The sequence below is a fragment of the Molothrus aeneus genome, chromosome Z, assembly GCF_037042795.1.
Source record: "Molothrus aeneus isolate 106 chromosome Z, BPBGC_Maene_1.0, whole genome shotgun sequence".
Lineage (NCBI taxonomy): Eukaryota > Metazoa > Chordata > Aves > Passeriformes > Icteridae > Molothrus > Molothrus aeneus.
In genome coordinates this window covers 35,569,945-35,587,811 of record NC_089680.1, presented here as the reverse complement: position 1 = coordinate 35,587,811, position 17,867 = coordinate 35,569,945, and the positions used below count along the sequence as shown (strand labels likewise).

General features: G+C 39.4%; 1 protein-coding gene across 4 annotated transcripts in view; it reads left to right on the top strand.

Moving 5' to 3' along the window:
• Positions 1-5,081: 5,081 nt before the first annotated feature.
• Positions 5,082-17,867, top strand: part of KIF2A (kinesin family member 2A) — a 57,808-nt gene continuing 45,022 nt past the window's right edge. For 2 of the 4 annotated variants that reach the window (XM_066569842.1, XM_066569841.1), the window contains exon 1: positions 5,082-5,281. In XM_066569842.1, coding sequence (XP_066425939.1) covers positions 5,218-5,281 — 64 coding nt within the window. In that variant the 5' untranslated portion in view covers positions 5,082-5,217. Of the gene's footprint in view, positions 5,282-5,681; positions 5,779-17,867 lie in introns of those variants that run through there. The other 2 variants (XM_066569844.1, XM_066569843.1) reach the window with 2 other exon arrangements.

Sequence of the window (17,867 nt, the reverse complement as noted above, 5' to 3'; positions counted from 1 at the left end):
TTTTCACAGGTAATATGTCACTGGATATTTCCTTCTCACAGAAAAGTGAAACTGGGTAGTAGAAGGGTGTAAGAAATGTGTGCTTATCACTCAGTCAAATTGCCTGACTGGAACACCATTTTACCATAATCCCTCCGAAATCTTCCATGAAGACTTTGAGAGAAGTGCAAAGAGAGAAATGGAGGAAGAGGAGAATGAAGGTTAAATATAAATAACCACAGTTCTGGGCTAATCTGTAGGCAGCAAGAAGCTTGGACAGAGATTCATCTTCTCCTCAGTTTTCTTCCAAAGCAGTTTGCTATTTATTAGGAATACTGCCTGTCTTTAGTACAATCAATAGGGAAGCATAATGAAACATGACCCCAAATAGATAGCTGCCCTGGGTCAGACACTCAGCAGCAGCATATCGAATGAGTAAGAAAATAAGTAATGTATATGCCAGAGCTATAATGACCTCATTATTGTCTACTGCAATAGGCACACACAGCTTTCTTATTCTTCAGCGCTTCCCCTGTTATTCTGAGACTTTTGAACTAGTGTAGTTTTTCTTGGACTGCCATTTTCACCTTAAGGACATATTATAACTAATCCCACCAAGTGCAGAAGTAGCTATAAATACAGGGAAGAGTAAAAGATGTTGCCACCATTACTACAAATGCAGAGTTGGAGTGAAGGGCATGGTGAGAGAGGGAGGAGTGCTTTTCTCAAAAGCACTTTGCTTCTCTCATGTCTCCTGGTTTGAAAGGATTGAAATACATTCACACTCTTTTCACTTCTTGACTCCTTTATCTACCCAGCAATGCTATGATTTTATGCATGCAGAAGCTCTGTAGAGTGCAGCTCAATCTGGAATAATAATGCAGTAAGAGAAATAACAGTTTTATTTCTATAGTTGCATTTGGTTTGGGGACAGCTTTGCTCAGTTATTACTTTTCTCCACACTTTTGACTGACCATTGAAACCAGAGGAATGTATTAAAACTTGAGGAGCGTTGGCCTTTACACATGTGGAGTGTGGTGCCTGCAAGAGCAGAGATCAGTGATCCTGGGTAGCTCACTGACAGCTCTATTAAATTAGACACATGACAAGCATATTTGAGCTTCACAGCAAGGGTTTCAGCACCTACATTCCCTATACAGAGCAAGACTGCTCTTATGCTTAGACATATTTGTTTAAATCTGAAAATCTAATCATCCATGTTGTTTCTAATATACAAGTAGTTAATTATAATCCCCAAAGAATTGCTATTCAAATGCGTTGTCTGCTAACTTGTTGATTACAAGCAGATTTGTAGACATTTGAATCAATGGAATCTACAATGCATGTCTGGGAGATAAAAGGTTAGTTATTAAACTTTGAGTGTCCAGTTGAAAACATTTTGACTCTCAGATAAGGCAGCTATGAAAAATTATTAATGTTACAATAGCTCATTATTCAGAGGTAGTTACATCAAAATCAGATTTTTATATAGAGTAATGCAGTTGGAAATGCATTCTAGTATTTTATCTTCAAGTAAGGCAGTTCTCTTTTTATTATTGACGCTCTTATATAGTGCAATTACTCAGGAAGTGCTGTGTCCATCAGGGGGTAGCTTTAAACAGTGAGAAAATACAGATGAAGAGATGCTTGAAAGAAAAAAAGAACAGGGAGGGATCTGAGAGACAGCTCAGCTGAACTGTTTTCACCAAGGTACTGAAGTGGACGAGTCTATCAGTCTCAGCGGGAAATGGGGATGTCAAACTAGTTCAGACACTTCTAGCATATTTTCTTACCCTTAAGTGAAAAAAAATCATCTACTATTATTAAATTTGCATTTTCTTTTTTTGGTAATAGGTTCTCATGATGACCTGAGAAGATATAGTTGTATAATGTCTCCTTTAAAAATTTGTTTCTTTATAATAGATATGCTGGTTTACTTTTTTAATCTTGCAAGTGTCCACACGTTACTTAAACCTGACTGTTTAAACTGCCCTGTTTACACATTTGATACCAGATGCATTAATGGAAACAGAAATGTATTTTCAGATTTGAGCTTTAAAAAGAAGTAATTTCATATCAGTATGATTATAAATGTGTATGGTGATTAATCCTATTTTTTCACTAATGCTGTGAAATAGTTAAAATATTTAATAATAAATTACTTCTACATACTACTACATAAATAAGTTATGAAGCATGTAGACTCATATCAATAACTCAAGTTTTATATTGAAATACAATAAACTGAAATTTTTTAATTGATATGATTGTGTCTGTATGAAATGCAAGCAGATGTTAGTGTTTGTTAAAGACTGAAGAATTCTTGCTAACCATTGAAACATAACTGGTGCATGACCATTTTCCAGTATTTTGGATGTCTAATCCAACAGCAGTCAAAGTTTTGAACTGAGTGCCAAAGCTTCAGTAATTGTGTTATTTTTCTGTATTGGCAAGAGCAATATGTCCTGATGCTCTTAATGCATAAAAAGTAGACACATATAGCTCCAGGAATTCTGTAAACATTACTTTAGAAGCCATGAATATGCTTTCTAAAAAATGATCTGAGTAATTTTATGTTGAGAGCCAATAAAATGATATATTCTATATAATAAAATTTTCCTGTACCTCAATTAAAAATGCATGACTAGATTTTGGAACTCAAAACTTTATTTTTCTCTTTAAAATTGCATTGAATATATATTAATGAAAATTTTGAAGAGATATATATTTAGAATACTCGGTACGACCCAGTATTCAAGAGTAAGTTTTGCAAGCTTTTCTCTAAAAAAATGAAAAGAATACATTCTCACAAAAAGTTAGGAATCTTTAATTTCTTAAGAAAACTTATCATGCTTGGTCATATATTTTAATTACCTTGAATTTATTTACTATTAGCACTGTTCATTTTCCAGGTATAAACAAGAAGTTTTCTGGGCTTTGCTGACTTGCTCTACAAATGCTCCTATGTGTATTTCATGACTAAAACAAAAAAGACCTATTTTAATATAGACTAAAAGCTGATTTTGTAAACACTTAAGCTTTTTTATATTTTTCTAGGATACACTTTTGTTTTCTCAATGGCATGATTTGTTTGTAAAAGTAGTCATCTCTTTCTGCCACAGCAGGAGTCAAATAACTTTCCAGAAAAGCATATATAGTTTACTGCTCATATGCTAACATTTATGGAGTACACAGAGCATGCAATATGAAAAATAATATCTTGTTTCTTATTTAACTATTTCAAATGAGTCACTTTTATATTACTCTGCATCTGACCTGAGAACCTGAATGTTTTTATTTTCACATTATATAAAAACATCAGGTAGGGTTAAAACAAGCAAATCATAAATAAAGTCTTGCAGGTGAGCAACAAGGGTCTCACAACCGCTGTGAACTGGGTCACAGGAGAATGGACTTTAGAGATAGCAATTCTCCATCCTGGCCAAAATTCAGGCCTGTAACTTTCCTTGAAGGCTCAATGACAAAAATGTTTGGCTTGGGTTGTTTTTCAGGCAATAAAAATGAGTTTCCAAGCTTATTGATTGAAACACAGGAGCTCATTAGACAAGGTAAGTTCCTGAGAGCAGACAGTGTTTCTGATAAGCTCAAGAGCAGCTTAGCTCAGGTGATCAAGGCCTAATGAGTATTTCTGAGACTGTAGCGTGGTGGGGGAAAGCTGTACCACCCCAGCTGCTACTCTACATGTACAAAGGTTGTAGGAATTGGGAGCCCCGCTTCCTTGACTCTGACTTTCCAGGTATCACACTGATTTCAGTACAAAACTGACAGTGAAGGCAGGGAGGTGAGGCAAGAGTGACAGGCTGGCTGGGAGGGCACAGCCCTCAGTGGTGTGGCAGGGTGTGAGCTGTCATTCCATATAACCAGTGATGTGTGGACTGGGGGATTATTTTTACTAGACTAGCTTTTGCTTGGCAAGTAATTAGGGAGTTTATTGTGATGCTGCTCAAGGTCACCAGAAGCTGTGCTGTGCAGGAAGGATGATTTTAAACCAGTGGCGGATTCATCACGTCAGGAACCACCCTTGGAGGAGAAACCCGAGGGCAATGTGTAACACAGTGGCCTGCCTGGGATGAAGTCACAACAGGGAAATGTGGAACATGAATTGTGTTTTATTTTTATTTAAGCAGTATAAAGACACAGGACATGAAGTAAAGGTCATAGAATCATAGAATGTTTAAAGGGTTGGAACGGACCTTAAAGAACATCTGGTTCCAAACCCTCTTGTAAGGGTCAGAGACACATCTCACAATACCAGGCTGCTCAAGGCCTTAGTCAATGTGGCCTTGATCACTGCCGGGGTGGGGGCATCATCTACAGACTCCCTGGGTAACCATAGCAGTGTCTCACCACCCACAGAATTTCTAACATCTAACCTAAATTTCCCCTCTTTAAGTTTGTACCCATTATTGCTTGTCCTATTACTACAGTTCATGACAAAGAGCCCCTCTCCGGCTTCTTTGTAGGCTCCCAAGATGGACGGATGCCGTTGACGCTGTGACCTTCAAAGATTAATGAAATATTCCGAGTTCGAAGAGATCCACAAGGATTATCTAGTCCAACTGTTAGCTCTGCACATCCCCAGGAACCACACCATGTGCCTTCCTGGGACACAAGAGCCGCTGACAGGCTGTGGAGCAGGACGACTGCTCCTAAGCTGCTCTGCTGTGCACATGGGAGCCGCATGAGCAGGGAGCAGGTAGATAAAGCTATTACATTAAGGCTCCAGAGCAGCTCGGCCACCATCTGGTGCTGCAGGGGAGTGTGTGTGTGGTGTGTTTGTGGTGTCTGTTTGTGTGCTGTGTGCTGCCCGTGTGTGTGCTGTGTGAGGCAGGCCAGCGCAGCGCCTCAAGGCGCAGCCGGCATTGCGGGCCCAGCCCCGCCCGGCGCCTCGCGGGGAGCCCGCGCCCCATGCGCGCGCCCGCGGCGAGGGCGGGGCCAGGGGGTGGGGCACGCGGGCTGCGGCCGCGCGGCGCCCCCGCCCCCTCCCGCGAGCCGGTGCCACCGTGACGCCGCGGAGGCCGCGCAGGCGCAGCAGCGCCCACAGCGCCTGTTGTATCCGGCCGGCGCCTTTTCTCCGCTCCCCGCCTCCTCCTTCCCGGCCGCCCGTCGCCCCCGCCCAGAGCCGCCGCTGCCTCTGCCGTGCACGGCCTCCCCTCCCTCTCCGCGGTGTGGCCGGCCGGCGACGCCTCCGATCTCCCCCGTGCGCCCCATGAAGCGATGGCAGCGGCCAACTTCGGCAAGATCCAGATAGGGATCTACGTGGAGATCAAGCGCAGCGATGGTGAGCGGGCCGCGGGGGGCGGCGGCCGCGGACACCCTCCCCCCTCTCCCCCCCCACCCCCTCTAGTTCCCCGCATCTCGGCCGGGCGGTGCCGCGCGCGCGGGGCGCGGGGGGCGGGCGGGGCCGCGCGCGCCGGGGCCCATTGTGTGCGCGGGGCCGGGGCGGGGCCACGCCCGGCGCGCGCTGCGGTTGTCAGGAGAGCACGGGCGGGGCCGGGGGGGCCCGGCGGGGACCCGGGGGGGACCCGAGGGGGACCCGAGGGTGGGGCGGGCACCGAGCCGAGCGGGGTGGCCTGGGGTGGGGGGGCGGGGTGGGGTTTCGGACGTGGGTCGGTGGGAGGGGAGCCGAGGAGCTTTTGGCAGGGAGGAAGGAGGGCCTTCGGGGAGGGGATGAGGTGATGGAGACAGGGAGGGAGGGAAGGCCGGCAGGCAGGCCTGCCTTTCGTTTGGAAGAGGTAACTTCTTGTCTGCTCCGGTGCTCTGAAAAATGACACAACGGTAATGCCCTGACAGGAATGCCTTTGGACATTTCCATCACTTGGCAGAAAGCATGATGTTATTATTTCAGATGCTCTTTGTGATTAAAATGTAGGAAAAGTACTTGCTATTTATGCCCGTAAGTTGTAATTTCTCCGTTGGGGATCCAGTGTTTCTCGTCTTGCCCAGCTTCTCCTGGTGGGAGGATGTGTGATGCTATCTGAAAATACATGTGAATCAAGAAGGCGTGTGTGACAGGTTTGGGGTGCTAACTCTTCAAATTTGTCTCGGGAGATATTCAAAGCCCACCAGGACGTGTTCTTGTGTAACCTGCTCTAGATGACCCTGCTTTGGCAGAAGCGGTCGATTAGATGATCTGCAGAAGTCCCTTCCAATATCAACAATTCAGTGGTTCTGTCTGTTAGGAGACAACTGACATGGGAAATTGACTGAATCAATGGCAGGTCACTCATGACTTCAGCTCTTGGATTTGAGTTGGGAATTTGTAATCTGAAATCTGTGAAACCTGCTAAACTGGGGTGGGGTTCTGCTGGGATTTTCTGGAAAGCTTTTGTTGTTGCTGTTGTTGCTGTGTGTTTTTGATTTTTGATTTGGTTTTTTTTCTCTGGGATCTAGAAGCTTGCTAAAGAGTAAGCAGATGTTTCTAAGGGAAAAGAGATGTGGAGATCCAAGGCTCTGAAGCTAGCATGGTTCTGTCATGAGGCAGGAAAAAATCAGCCAACAAGCCTTATGCAGTTTGTCTTTCTTGTGTTCCATGCTGCAATTCAGCCCTACAATAAAATAATGGTTGGTGTTGGCTGGACACTGGATTACACCCAGCCCCTCAGTTTTTGCCAAATGCCCTGTTTGCCACGTGATGAATCTGATCAGTCTGGCAATTATTTTTGTAACTCCTGTGCATCTCTGTCTGGGATTTCAGAAGGCCTCACAGTAGCATCTTGTAAAACTTTTCCTGATGTCTTTGTGAACTCCTAAGAAACATTACCATTTGGTTTTGGAAATTATGCCTTTGGAAATTAGGCATGAAAATGCTTTGCTGCTCTTGTTTTCTGGTCTGTAGGGTTGTACATGCTTTTTAATATCAGAAGTGATTTTGGTAACTCTCAAATAAAATAATACTTATTTTCATTACTATTAATGGTTTATGTATTTTGCTGTATCACTGAAAAAGGTGATGCAGCACATTAAGTATATTACTCATCAGTAATATGGACTAGGGGGATGTCTTCACAGCAGTTGCTCAAACTGTAGGATTTTGAGAATTCGTGTTAAATTGGTCCATGTGTGAGCAAGACTGCAGTGTCATAATTAGTGGCAGGTCCTAGTTATTGTGATGTGTCCTTTTTTTTTCTTTGGGACTGGAAGAGATGTCCTGTTCTGACTCAGGCTGCTGCAGCTAAGTGTCATTCTCTTCCCATTAAACTGTAGGAGAAACTGTCCTAGGTATGTGGAAAAGAGAGAGCATTTTGAGGAATATATGGAAGGACAGCCAGCACTAGATTGCGTTGCCCCATAGAAGGCAGTTTATAACCTCAGCTGCGGCTCCACAGCAGTGGAAATCGGTCTTGTTGCTGATGACAAGGTGAGGGTCTTGCTGCTTGTCCCTCTGTCAGCTGAATTGTTCCTACAGACTCTTTCCCCTCCAGTGTGTCTATTGATATTTTCTTCTGATTATTTAATACGTTAATTGATGATTTGATTAACTGAACCCAGTAGAAAACTTTTGGATGTGCTACTTTTCTGCACAATTAGTGTGTTCCAGTAGCTTATGGAGGGATCTGTGACCCCAGCAGTATCAGTATGTAGCAAATATACATAGTCATAGTCAAGATGACATGGAAGTCTTTACATGTGATCTTCTGGATCTGCTCTCCCCAGAGCTGTATTCTAGGAAGGATCAGGGCTGTTTGTCATATCAGCTGCTATTGGCTGAAAACCGTTAAAACTATTTAGGAAACTTTTGGAGAGAGGAATGTGTTCATACGGGCTTTTCTTTTTACATATTTTCTTGTCTGTTGTGAGTCTGTTCTTATAACTAAAAATTGTTTTGAGAGGTAGAGATAGTAATTCTTTAAGTTTTTCTTACCTCTTTTTTTACTGAATCCAGAGAAAAATAGTTTTACTTAGTTAATGGCGTCAGTGAAAAAGTGTGTGGGTTTTTTCATCTATCTGCCAGTAATCTTAAACATTCTTTGCTGAATACAGAGTTTTATTGATTCCAGAGGACTATTTTTCTTTAAGTAAGAAGGAAAGCTAAAAGAAATGCATTTTTTTTGGTGAAACGTGCTTGTTACAAGTGAGACCAGAACATTCTGGAAAAAATAAGTCACATATTCTGTCATTTTGACAAGTTCTAATTAGCCTGAAGTGAGAGATTTATTGTAGAACTGAACAGAAAATGAATGTTGTACAAAAGAAGGGCATTGTTAGAAGTCATGGCCAAAAGCACATGCAAAGCAGTTTGGATAAACCCCTGCATTTTCAAGAGCTGATGTTGCAGAGCTGCTTGCTGTTTTTTTCTCAGTGGGTAAACATCCTTATAACTGTTACCTACAGCTGTAGATAGTATTTCCAGTTACTATCTAGTAAATACTCGTTGTTCCAGTGGAATAACTAGTTATGTTCATGTATCATAAAGATACATGGAATAACTAGTTATGTTCATGTATCATAAAGTTACATGGAATAACTAGTTATGTTCATGTATCATAAAGAGGTACTAAGTGGTCACCTAGTTCAGGTTTTTATAATAACTTCTGATACTGAAATTTACTGCTTGGTTTAATTTATGCACATTGCTTGAAATATGACTAGTCTGTCTTGGAAATGGGTAAGAACTACTTTGTGTTAGTTTGCAAATTGCTAAGAATTGACTGTATTTCCACATTTGAAAGATGTGCCTTTTGACATGGAAACTTAGGGCAGTTAGTAGGAAACCAGAAGGTACCTGCCAGACTCACGGTATTGATCCTGTCCAGAAGATGTACCTTGTTGAGGTCTAAAGATGGGCATTTTTCTGTTGATGAATTCCCTTTACACAAATAATAATAGCTTGCTGCTTTATGTGTAAACTTACACCTGTATCTGCACTTCCTGTGCATTATGCCATTAATGGTGACAGAGACCTGTATAAGTATTTGTAGAAATAGTCTTTCACATTTTTTTCTCCATAAATGCAGTCTTTTGCTGAAACAAGGTAAATCACTTCTGCTCTGTATCCCTTTAGTAGGTTGATTAATTTTTTTCTTTTTCTGACCATTTCCTCCTCAGACTGTTCCTGTTTTGTCTTTGCGTATCTGAAATACTACGTAGAAAGGCAGAGAAATTAATTATATATTTGCTCATTTTGAAAGTGAGATGGGAGAGAGGGAGAGGCAAATGCAATTCTGACTTCACTGTCAGAAAAAACATACAGGCATGAAGAGAAGGGACACTTGTAATTAGGAGACTGACTTAAGATTTGACTGAACTTTCAGGAAAGGAAAAATGCTGACTTTTTAAGGATTAACCATCAAATGGTGTAAAAAAGAAAGATCATGAATTTATGCCCATGTTTTTCACAATACAAGAATAGGAGAGCTGTCAGTGTTTGAAGAGGAAAACTTGAAATTGTTGAAAGAGGAAAGGACTAGGTACAGTTATCACATGAAGATTGTTACCAGAGGAGATTGAATCTAGAAGCATAGCAGAATTTTAAGAAGGATGGTAGGAATATCTAGTTTATAATAAAAACTAAAAAAAACTACACCAGGAACTGTAAATACTTTTTCTTTTTCCTGAGTTTGTAGTTTAAATAACCTCTTACTGATGTGAGGTAGGAAGAAATCTTGCCCATGGCTATGATGTTTTTAATTGCCTACTTAAGAATTTTCTTCATTTGTGTCTGGAACAGTTGGAATGGTCATGGTAAAGGATGGTCCATTCAGTCTAAAAACTTAGTGGGAGCTTCTCGCAGCTTAGTCTTCTAAAACATCTTGGTAACTGTTTTCACCTTCAGACACAAATGGAGCTACATTTTAGCAACAGTTGGGGCTATACTTTGTTTCTTTAAAACGCAGCTTCTGTGAAATTCTTGTTTCTCAGAGTTGGGAGTTCGGTAGCATCCTCTGTGTTCTGGGTAATCTTGTATCTTCGTGTACAACTCCAGCAGCAAGAATGATTTTATAGCAGGAGAGAGGGTTTAATGATGCTATAAAATTTCTGTTCAGGTTTGGGTAGTCACCCTATTTTACAAGCTCTTGAGGATAGATTTAAATGGTAATGTGTTTTTACTCTTTCCTTTGGTGACATACATCTATTTGTTCCCTATGATTAAGGTATTTGTTACCACATTTAAATCATTTGACTGAATTACCTAATCCCTATGTAATTGTACAGATACAATGTGTCTTTGTAGTTCCATAATAGCCGGAATACACCCATGGTTTCATGTCTGCTGTTGCTGGTCTAGCTATTGGGTCCAACATTTAGGCTTATCTGGTGTAGGTTCTCATTGTTAGATCCAAAGTTTCTTGAGATTTTTCCCTCAGAAAAATTGACCAGGAGGATATGTTAAATTTTCTGTCTTCTTTTTGGAGTAACTTTATGTCTTCAGCTTTCATTAAGCCATGAATTTTTATTGTAACTCACAGATTCTCAGGTATTTATGTAGGCCTTCTGTATTTTGTGGAAATAGCTTTTTTGCAAGATGAATAACAAGAGCTGAGTCCTAGTCTTCAGAGAAACTTCTCATCTTTGTTCTGTAAGTGTGTTTAATACAGCATTTCTTCTGGCACTAATGTCTTTAGAGCTGTATGTGGGAGCTAGGATCACACAGCTTGTATCGCATGTTTTTCCCCCAGTAATCATGTTATGGGGGAATCTGTTCTTAATTTAATAGGTAAAGTTATTGTTCGGAGCTCCCACGCTCTCTGATGGCCTGTTGCCTGAGCCTAGTGTTGCTCACCTTTCCCTCTTACGGCTTTATGGGTGGAAGACTTCTCTGTGCTGCCATGGCACCAAGTATCACTTTTCCTCTTGTTAAGGTGGGACAAGACAATAAGTCATGGGGAAGAAGTCATGCAAAAGTATCTCTTTCTGTTTACTCTAGGAAACAAACTAGCCTTTTGAGGTTTTTTTCATACATCCACTTACTGTGGAACAAGGTAGAGAAAAGAGTGAAGTATTTACCAGGTGAGTTTTTTTCTCGGAGACAAAATCTGTAGCATATTTATTGTGTTGACCTGTGAAGTGTGCTTCTATTGGTTTTTTTGGGTTTTTTTTTGGTTTGTTTTTTTTTTTTTTGTGTTTGAGGAACAAGTAACAGAATGGAGTAAATTAACTTCATTGCTCTGTTACTATTTAGGTTCTTTGTTTATAAACATTTACTGCTTATATCATAAAGTGGGTTTTTTTTTTCCCAGCTTTTCTTCCTGTCTTATATTTTGTTGGGTTATCTTGTCTTCCTCACAATACTGTATGACAGGATTTGGGATCAGGAGGAGAATGCAGTGGTCAACCCATGGTGACCACTAAAGTGTGTTCCCTATAATTATTCACTGTGTGTGTATTCCATAGAGGAAAAGAATTCAGTTACTTTTGATGCATTAAAGGTTTATGTTAGCTTTAAGGTTTATGTTAGAATTAAGTTAAATTTCTAATGTGATACAAGAAGTAAGATGTAGAAGTTCATAGTAAGAACTACTAAGCAGTCTTTACCTTGTCCAGTAGCGAGAATATATACAAAATATAATACATGGTCAGGCATGGTGGTGTTTGTGGTTTAAAATTGAGAAGTTTTTAAGAAGATATTGGATTTTAATAGTCAATTTCTCATTATGTTTCTGTAGCATAGATAAAACTGTTTAAAGGTGTATATGCTTTCAGTGTGTATTCCCAGATGTAGGATAGAAGATTTTTGTGTAGCTGCAATACATTCTCTGTTATATCTCTTTGTCTATTTCAAAAACACAAAAAAGCTTTCAGATATATGAACAGTTCTTTTTCATTCTTGAAATCTTGTTTGTGTTTTCCAGATTTATAACTCATGTCTTTTCAGAAGTTTTTTTATGTTTCTGAAGATCCTTCTAACAACCTTTTAAAACATTTGCTTGTAGTTGTACATTCCAAACCTTTAGGTTTTACTGTGACTTGGTATTTGGGGTTTTATTTAAATTTCTTTCTGTAATGGACTGAATATAGAAATATAACCAGATATTCCTAGCTATAGTGTTTGGAGCAATTTTTCTTGTGTTTGGGCAGATGTTTCCCTACTTATGTAAGACTGTTAGACATTTTTTCATAATTAAGTTGGCTACAGTTAGTTTTGATTACTAGGATGTTTAACCTGAGACTGCTTTTCGCTGCCTGCTGTGCTGGGGTTAGCTTTTAGTTGGATGTCTTGTAGGGAAATGAAGATGGGGGGGCAGGGAACTAAAACTGTGATTTAGATATGTCATTTAGATAGAGGTTGTCTAATACTGCTATATCCTCAAACCCATTCATACTGTGTATGTATGGACACATCTGCTGTTTTCTTTTCCTGCTGGAGTTCCTTTCCTAAAAACGTTTATAGTGTTTATATTGCTTGTGGGTACAATATTTCAAAATTTTCATTTAAAGAATGAAACAGTTTGTATTTTCTGTTGTGTTCCAAGTACATGTATAGATGAGTGATTGTCATGATTTTCCTACACCTTTGACTTATGTAAACAGATCCTTTGAATTCTGTATTAAGTGTTTAGCCATGAGACAGTGTTGCCTGTGTCTGATAACCTGGAAACATGCTTTGTTCATATCCCCAAAAGGAATAATGATAAGGTCAATTTTGACCTTAAAACATTCACATACCATTGGTTTGCTGCAAGTCAGTGAATTCATCTACCATTGTTAAATGCTTTCCTGACGTGGAGGTAGAACAGGGGGCTTGATGTTGGTCTCTTGTGCCACCCTTCTCCATGCCACGGGTAGTAGTTCTCAGACGGGTGTTCCAAAGATGGCATTACCATTTCCGCATTAAAAAAGTGTTGGGCAAAGCTAATTTTGCTGCATTTGAATTTGGTCATTGCTAAATATATAAAACTAGGGTCTGCTTTTGTTAGACAAAAGGCAATAATGCTGTGTGTGAAAATGCACTAGATTTACCTTTCCTTGATAAGACTATGAATTTATCAGACTATACTTGTGTGCTTTTTTTAATGTGTGTAGTGCACTGAACCATTCACATGAACACCACATGCTTAGAACACTTCTGATAGCTCTACTATTACTGTCTAAATTCAGTTGTTTCTTGTTGCTAGGAACTCAATTTTAGAATTGCTTAAAAGGAGTGGGTAATGGCTCTTAAAGACAACTCTGTAAAACTGTGTCTAACCAAAACTTTTAATGATGGTTTTCAAAAATGGGAGTTATCAATTAAATTTAAGTAAGCTTAGCTTGATCAGTTTTTTCCTTTTGCCTTTTTTTAATTGGATCTTGTTTAGCAACACTGTATCTGATACTATATTTTGACTCTTGGAAGATGGATGAGGGATTTTGTTGCTTTTAAGACTTGAATGTGATAGTAGATTTTTTTATTTTATTCAAATAAACATTCCTTCAGAGTAGCTTAGTTTTTATTTAGTGGCAGTTCTTGTTCCATCAGGCATAAGCTGCTTTTATGTTTCCCAGGCTTCTCTAAAGGGGACAGTCTGCTGCATTTTCTGCTACTGATGTAACGCCAGCACCACATAAAACTAATTGGACAATCCCAATCAGTAACAAAGTGACTTGTAGATAACAAAAAGTCTTTTATTTGTTTTCATTTTTCGGAGTATGTGGTAATTCTGTTCACCTAGTGGAATGTTATTTACTTCAAGTTATCAGAAATCTCATTAAAGCTGTGCCAAGTTTTTTAAGTTTGGTGTTCTCTTGGCTCTCATTAAGCACTTCTAGATTTGTGTAATCCCAGGTATCAGAAGTGTAATTTTTTTCTTTTAATTATAGAATTGTGTATTTAGGAATTGCCTTCAGTGGATGAGCACACTGGATGTGTGGGTGGAGGGAGATGCACAGTGGGCTTTGTCTAAAACTTTCTCTTTAGAAGCGTGGTGTGGCGCATACTTGTTCACAGGGCTGCACATTTTGCAGTCATTAAAATGTGTTACTTCTATTCTGTGGCTAAACTACATATGGAGTTTGAGGAGTATTTCCAGCTGATCTGTAGAAGTGTTTGCACAACTGTCCTGTAGAAGTGTTTCATTTATAGAGATGCAGGAATGCACAGTGATGTGCTAATGAGGATCTCTGGCTGTAGGAAGAGGGCAGTGGAAATAAATTCAGCTTGAAAAGCACATAAACACCTAGGTTTTTGAATACTCAAAATTTCTAATTCCACTTTGGATTATGTTTTCTTGTACTTCTGTATTTTTATTATTTGAACTTTTATGTAAATTTTGGCATTTTAGTACAATAGGAATTCAGGTGGTGATGAATAATGTCAGTATTTTAATAATGACCTGAGGATTTGTAAGTTATGATAAGCTTTCATCAAACACAGAAGAATTAAAATACTTCTTAATGTTTTCTTGTTGGCTTGAACTTTTAGAACCTTGTAAAGCTAAAATACAAGCTTTAAACTTGCATGAGAATGAACTCTTCTCACTTTTGAACTGGAGCAACAGTTGGCAGCTCTGTAATGAATTAAGTAACAGTATATATTCTTACTAAATATAATTTTGTGAAGTAAAGGAAAAAAAAACTCCAACAAACAACAGACTGCGATGGGATGGTGTTGTCATTATAGTGCAAGAGTTCTATTATCATTACACTGTAAAGGTTCCATATTGCTAGAGTTTCATACCTCCTTGATGTTTTTCGTAGGCAACACCTCTAAGCACTGACTCTTCCTTATCCTCACAGTAGCCAACGGACTACAGTGCTCACAAATCCACTCTTTTATAACACTCTTCTTATTGGCTACAGGTGTGTCCTGTTAACATCAGGCCTGCTCCTAATCTTTAGTCATTGGTTCAGCTGAACTCTTTAGGGGATAAGATTACATTCTATACCACCTTCATTTACCCATACGGTATCCCCCTTCAGAATGGGTCATGAAAAGCAAAGGGTACCATTTTGAAAATAACTGTAGAAGATGCTGTTAAAAATGTTCTGTATGATGCAGGAAGCTGTTGCTTTTAGGCAGGTATGGTTAGCTTTAGAGAAAGTAGAGAAAACCTTCAAAAGGAGGTCTTGGCCATTTATTCAAACAATAAATAAAATGAAAAAGGAGGAAAGAGAGGGAGAAGACTTGCCAAGTCATGTGAATCTTTTGCAGATGATATTCACCAAACTATTTTAATCCACCACAATCTTAAATCCTGTTCCTAAACAAATTTCAACAACCACTAAACCCAAATGCTGTTTGAAAGACTGTCTAGGTTTTAATACCAGCCAGCAATTAAGTACCACTGTTTGACTGAGCTGTTTGCCCAGTCCACACACCTCTACCCCTGGTGGGATGGGGAGGAGAATTAGAGAACAAAAAAAAAAATTAAAACCTGTAGGTTGAAAAAAGAGTAGTTTAATGATTGAATAATAATAATAATAATAATAGTAATGGTAAAATTAGTAAGATAATTGTAATGAAAAGGGAGAACAATAGGAGAGAGAAACAAAATGCCAAAAAAGACAAGTGATGCACAGAACAAGGTCTCACCACCTGCCGACCAGTATGCAGCCTGTCCCTGTGCAGCTAATTGGACCCTCCCAGCCAGCTCACACCGGTTTATATACTGGTCTAGGTATGGAGTGACAGGATCATAGAATGATGTGGGTTGAAAAGGACCCAAAAAATTATCCACTACCACCATCTCATTACTCCTGCCATGGGTCTTTCACTAGACCTGGTTGCTCAGAGCTCTGTCCAGTCTGGCCTTGAAAGCTTCCAGGGATGGGGCATTCACAGCTTCTCTCAACAACCATTTCCAGTGCCTCATCACCCTCACAACAAAGAATTTTTCTGAATATCCAGTCTAAACCTTCTCCCTATGAGTCAAAGACTATTACCCTAGTCCTATCCCTACATGCTATTGTATAAATAAAGAGTATGCCTTTAGCTAGTTCAGGTTAACATTCCTGGTTATGCTTCCCCCTGGCTCTTGTCACCTACTCACTGGCATGGGACACTAATATGTCCTTCATTTGGGGTAAGCACTAATGAGTAACAACGAAAGCATGAGTGCGTTATCAACATTATTCTCTTACTATGTCAAAAACACAGCAGTACACTGGCTGCTAGGAAGAAAGGTAACTGTCCGAGTCAGTGCCATACCAGGACGTACCTGAACTGAATCTAAGTTTGCTTACACGTCAGAAATGTAAGGAAATTGATACGGAACACAGAGGGTCGGGATCTGCAGAAATTTATGAAGAAGTATTCTGAGAGTAACTTTGAGAAGCAGTTTTAGAAGTTTATAGAAGCTGCCTGCAAAATTGTTCAGTGGTCTCCAAAGAAGACTAAATGCACAAAAATATGTCAAACTATATTCAGTTTTACAAAACTATTAATAAACCCACAAACATATAAGATACTGAACTATTCCTGCAAAGTGTTTACAAGTTATGAACTTGTTATGGACAGGTAGAAATGTTGTTATCAGGAATTGAATGGAAACTTTCACTTACGCAGCATCAGTAAAAGAAAAATTTCCTAGAGGACAGCAAATATAATCCTGTTATACATTGATGTCTTGTTCTCATTTGAATAAAGTTTGCATTGCTGTTTAATCTTTCTTAAATATGAGAACTGGAAGGGGTTGGTATGGGCCATGGGAGGGAGTAGAAGGTGCTGGAAAACTTTGCAGGAGTTTTGGAAATTGGTAGTTATAATTGTTTCATTTTGGGAATATTTTACACTTTAAAAGGGATATTGCTGTGTGAATATGTAACCAAATTTTTCTTTATGAACGGTGAATGAAAACTTTTCCCTTTTCTTCTTATAAGACTTACTGAAATTGGAGAAAGCTGGGGTTTTTTTAACTCTTCTGAAGTATTTTTGCTTTTTGGGGAAGTTCTTCAGTCTCCTTACTACTTATGGTACTTGCAGTAAGCTCACCACTTTTATATGAAGTACACTAGTGAATCAGATGGATGGTTCATCTAGCCCAGCAACCAGGGGCTATTTAGGGAAGCATATCAGCTTTGTCTCTTTCCAAAGTCTTTGTCTTCCCCTACTATGCAGAATTCTATCTAGGATGTTAGAAGTACAACTTTCCCTAGTTCTAGCAATTTATAGACCAGTTGTCTGTGGATTTATTGAATACCTTTTGACCAGACTTTTACTGCCTGACTCTTGCAGACACAAGATCAAGAAGTTCCCTGTTTTCTGCATACAGAAATACACTACCACTTTCATCTGTCTGTAACCTGTGCCTTAAGAGACCACTCCCAGCTTTAGTGTTGAAGCATTTGGTCAATAATACTTTTCATGCATTTTGTCCTTTATGATTGTAAAGCGCAACCAAGTCCACCCTCCACGTTCTCCTTAGAAGTGAGCAGTCTTTGCCTGCTTAATATCCTCTTTCTCTTTGTTTTCTTAGTTGTCCTTCCCTTAACCTCCTCTAATTCCACAATATTTTTGTGGTGTGCCATTGTACTTGAGATGTGGGTATACCAAAGTCTTATTTATATTTTGAAAAGGATACTTGCTTTTAAGTTTCAACAGCTTTTTTTTGTCATTGCAGGTGCATGTTTAGGCAATGATGTTTTGAGAGAGCTGTGTCAACTAAAGGATCTCTAGAGCTATAACTTCTAGTTCAGCATTATAAAGCTGAACTAGAAGTTCAGCTATAACTCTAGATTCAGCATTATAAAGCTGTAATTAAGATTTCTCTGGATGTGTTATCTTTCCTTTAACATTTGTCTTTGATTGAAAGACAAGTGTCTGCTAAGGAAAGCAGGAGCCTCCCTTGGAATGGAAAATATGACTCCCTCCAAATTATTATAACTTTGAAAGGAAGGAGCTTTCAGGCAAAGAGATGAGAAAAGGAATAACAGTTCTTTACTAGTGTTTGTATGTATAACAAGGCAAAGAAACAACAACAGCAACAACGAACAAGAACAGGAAACCCAAC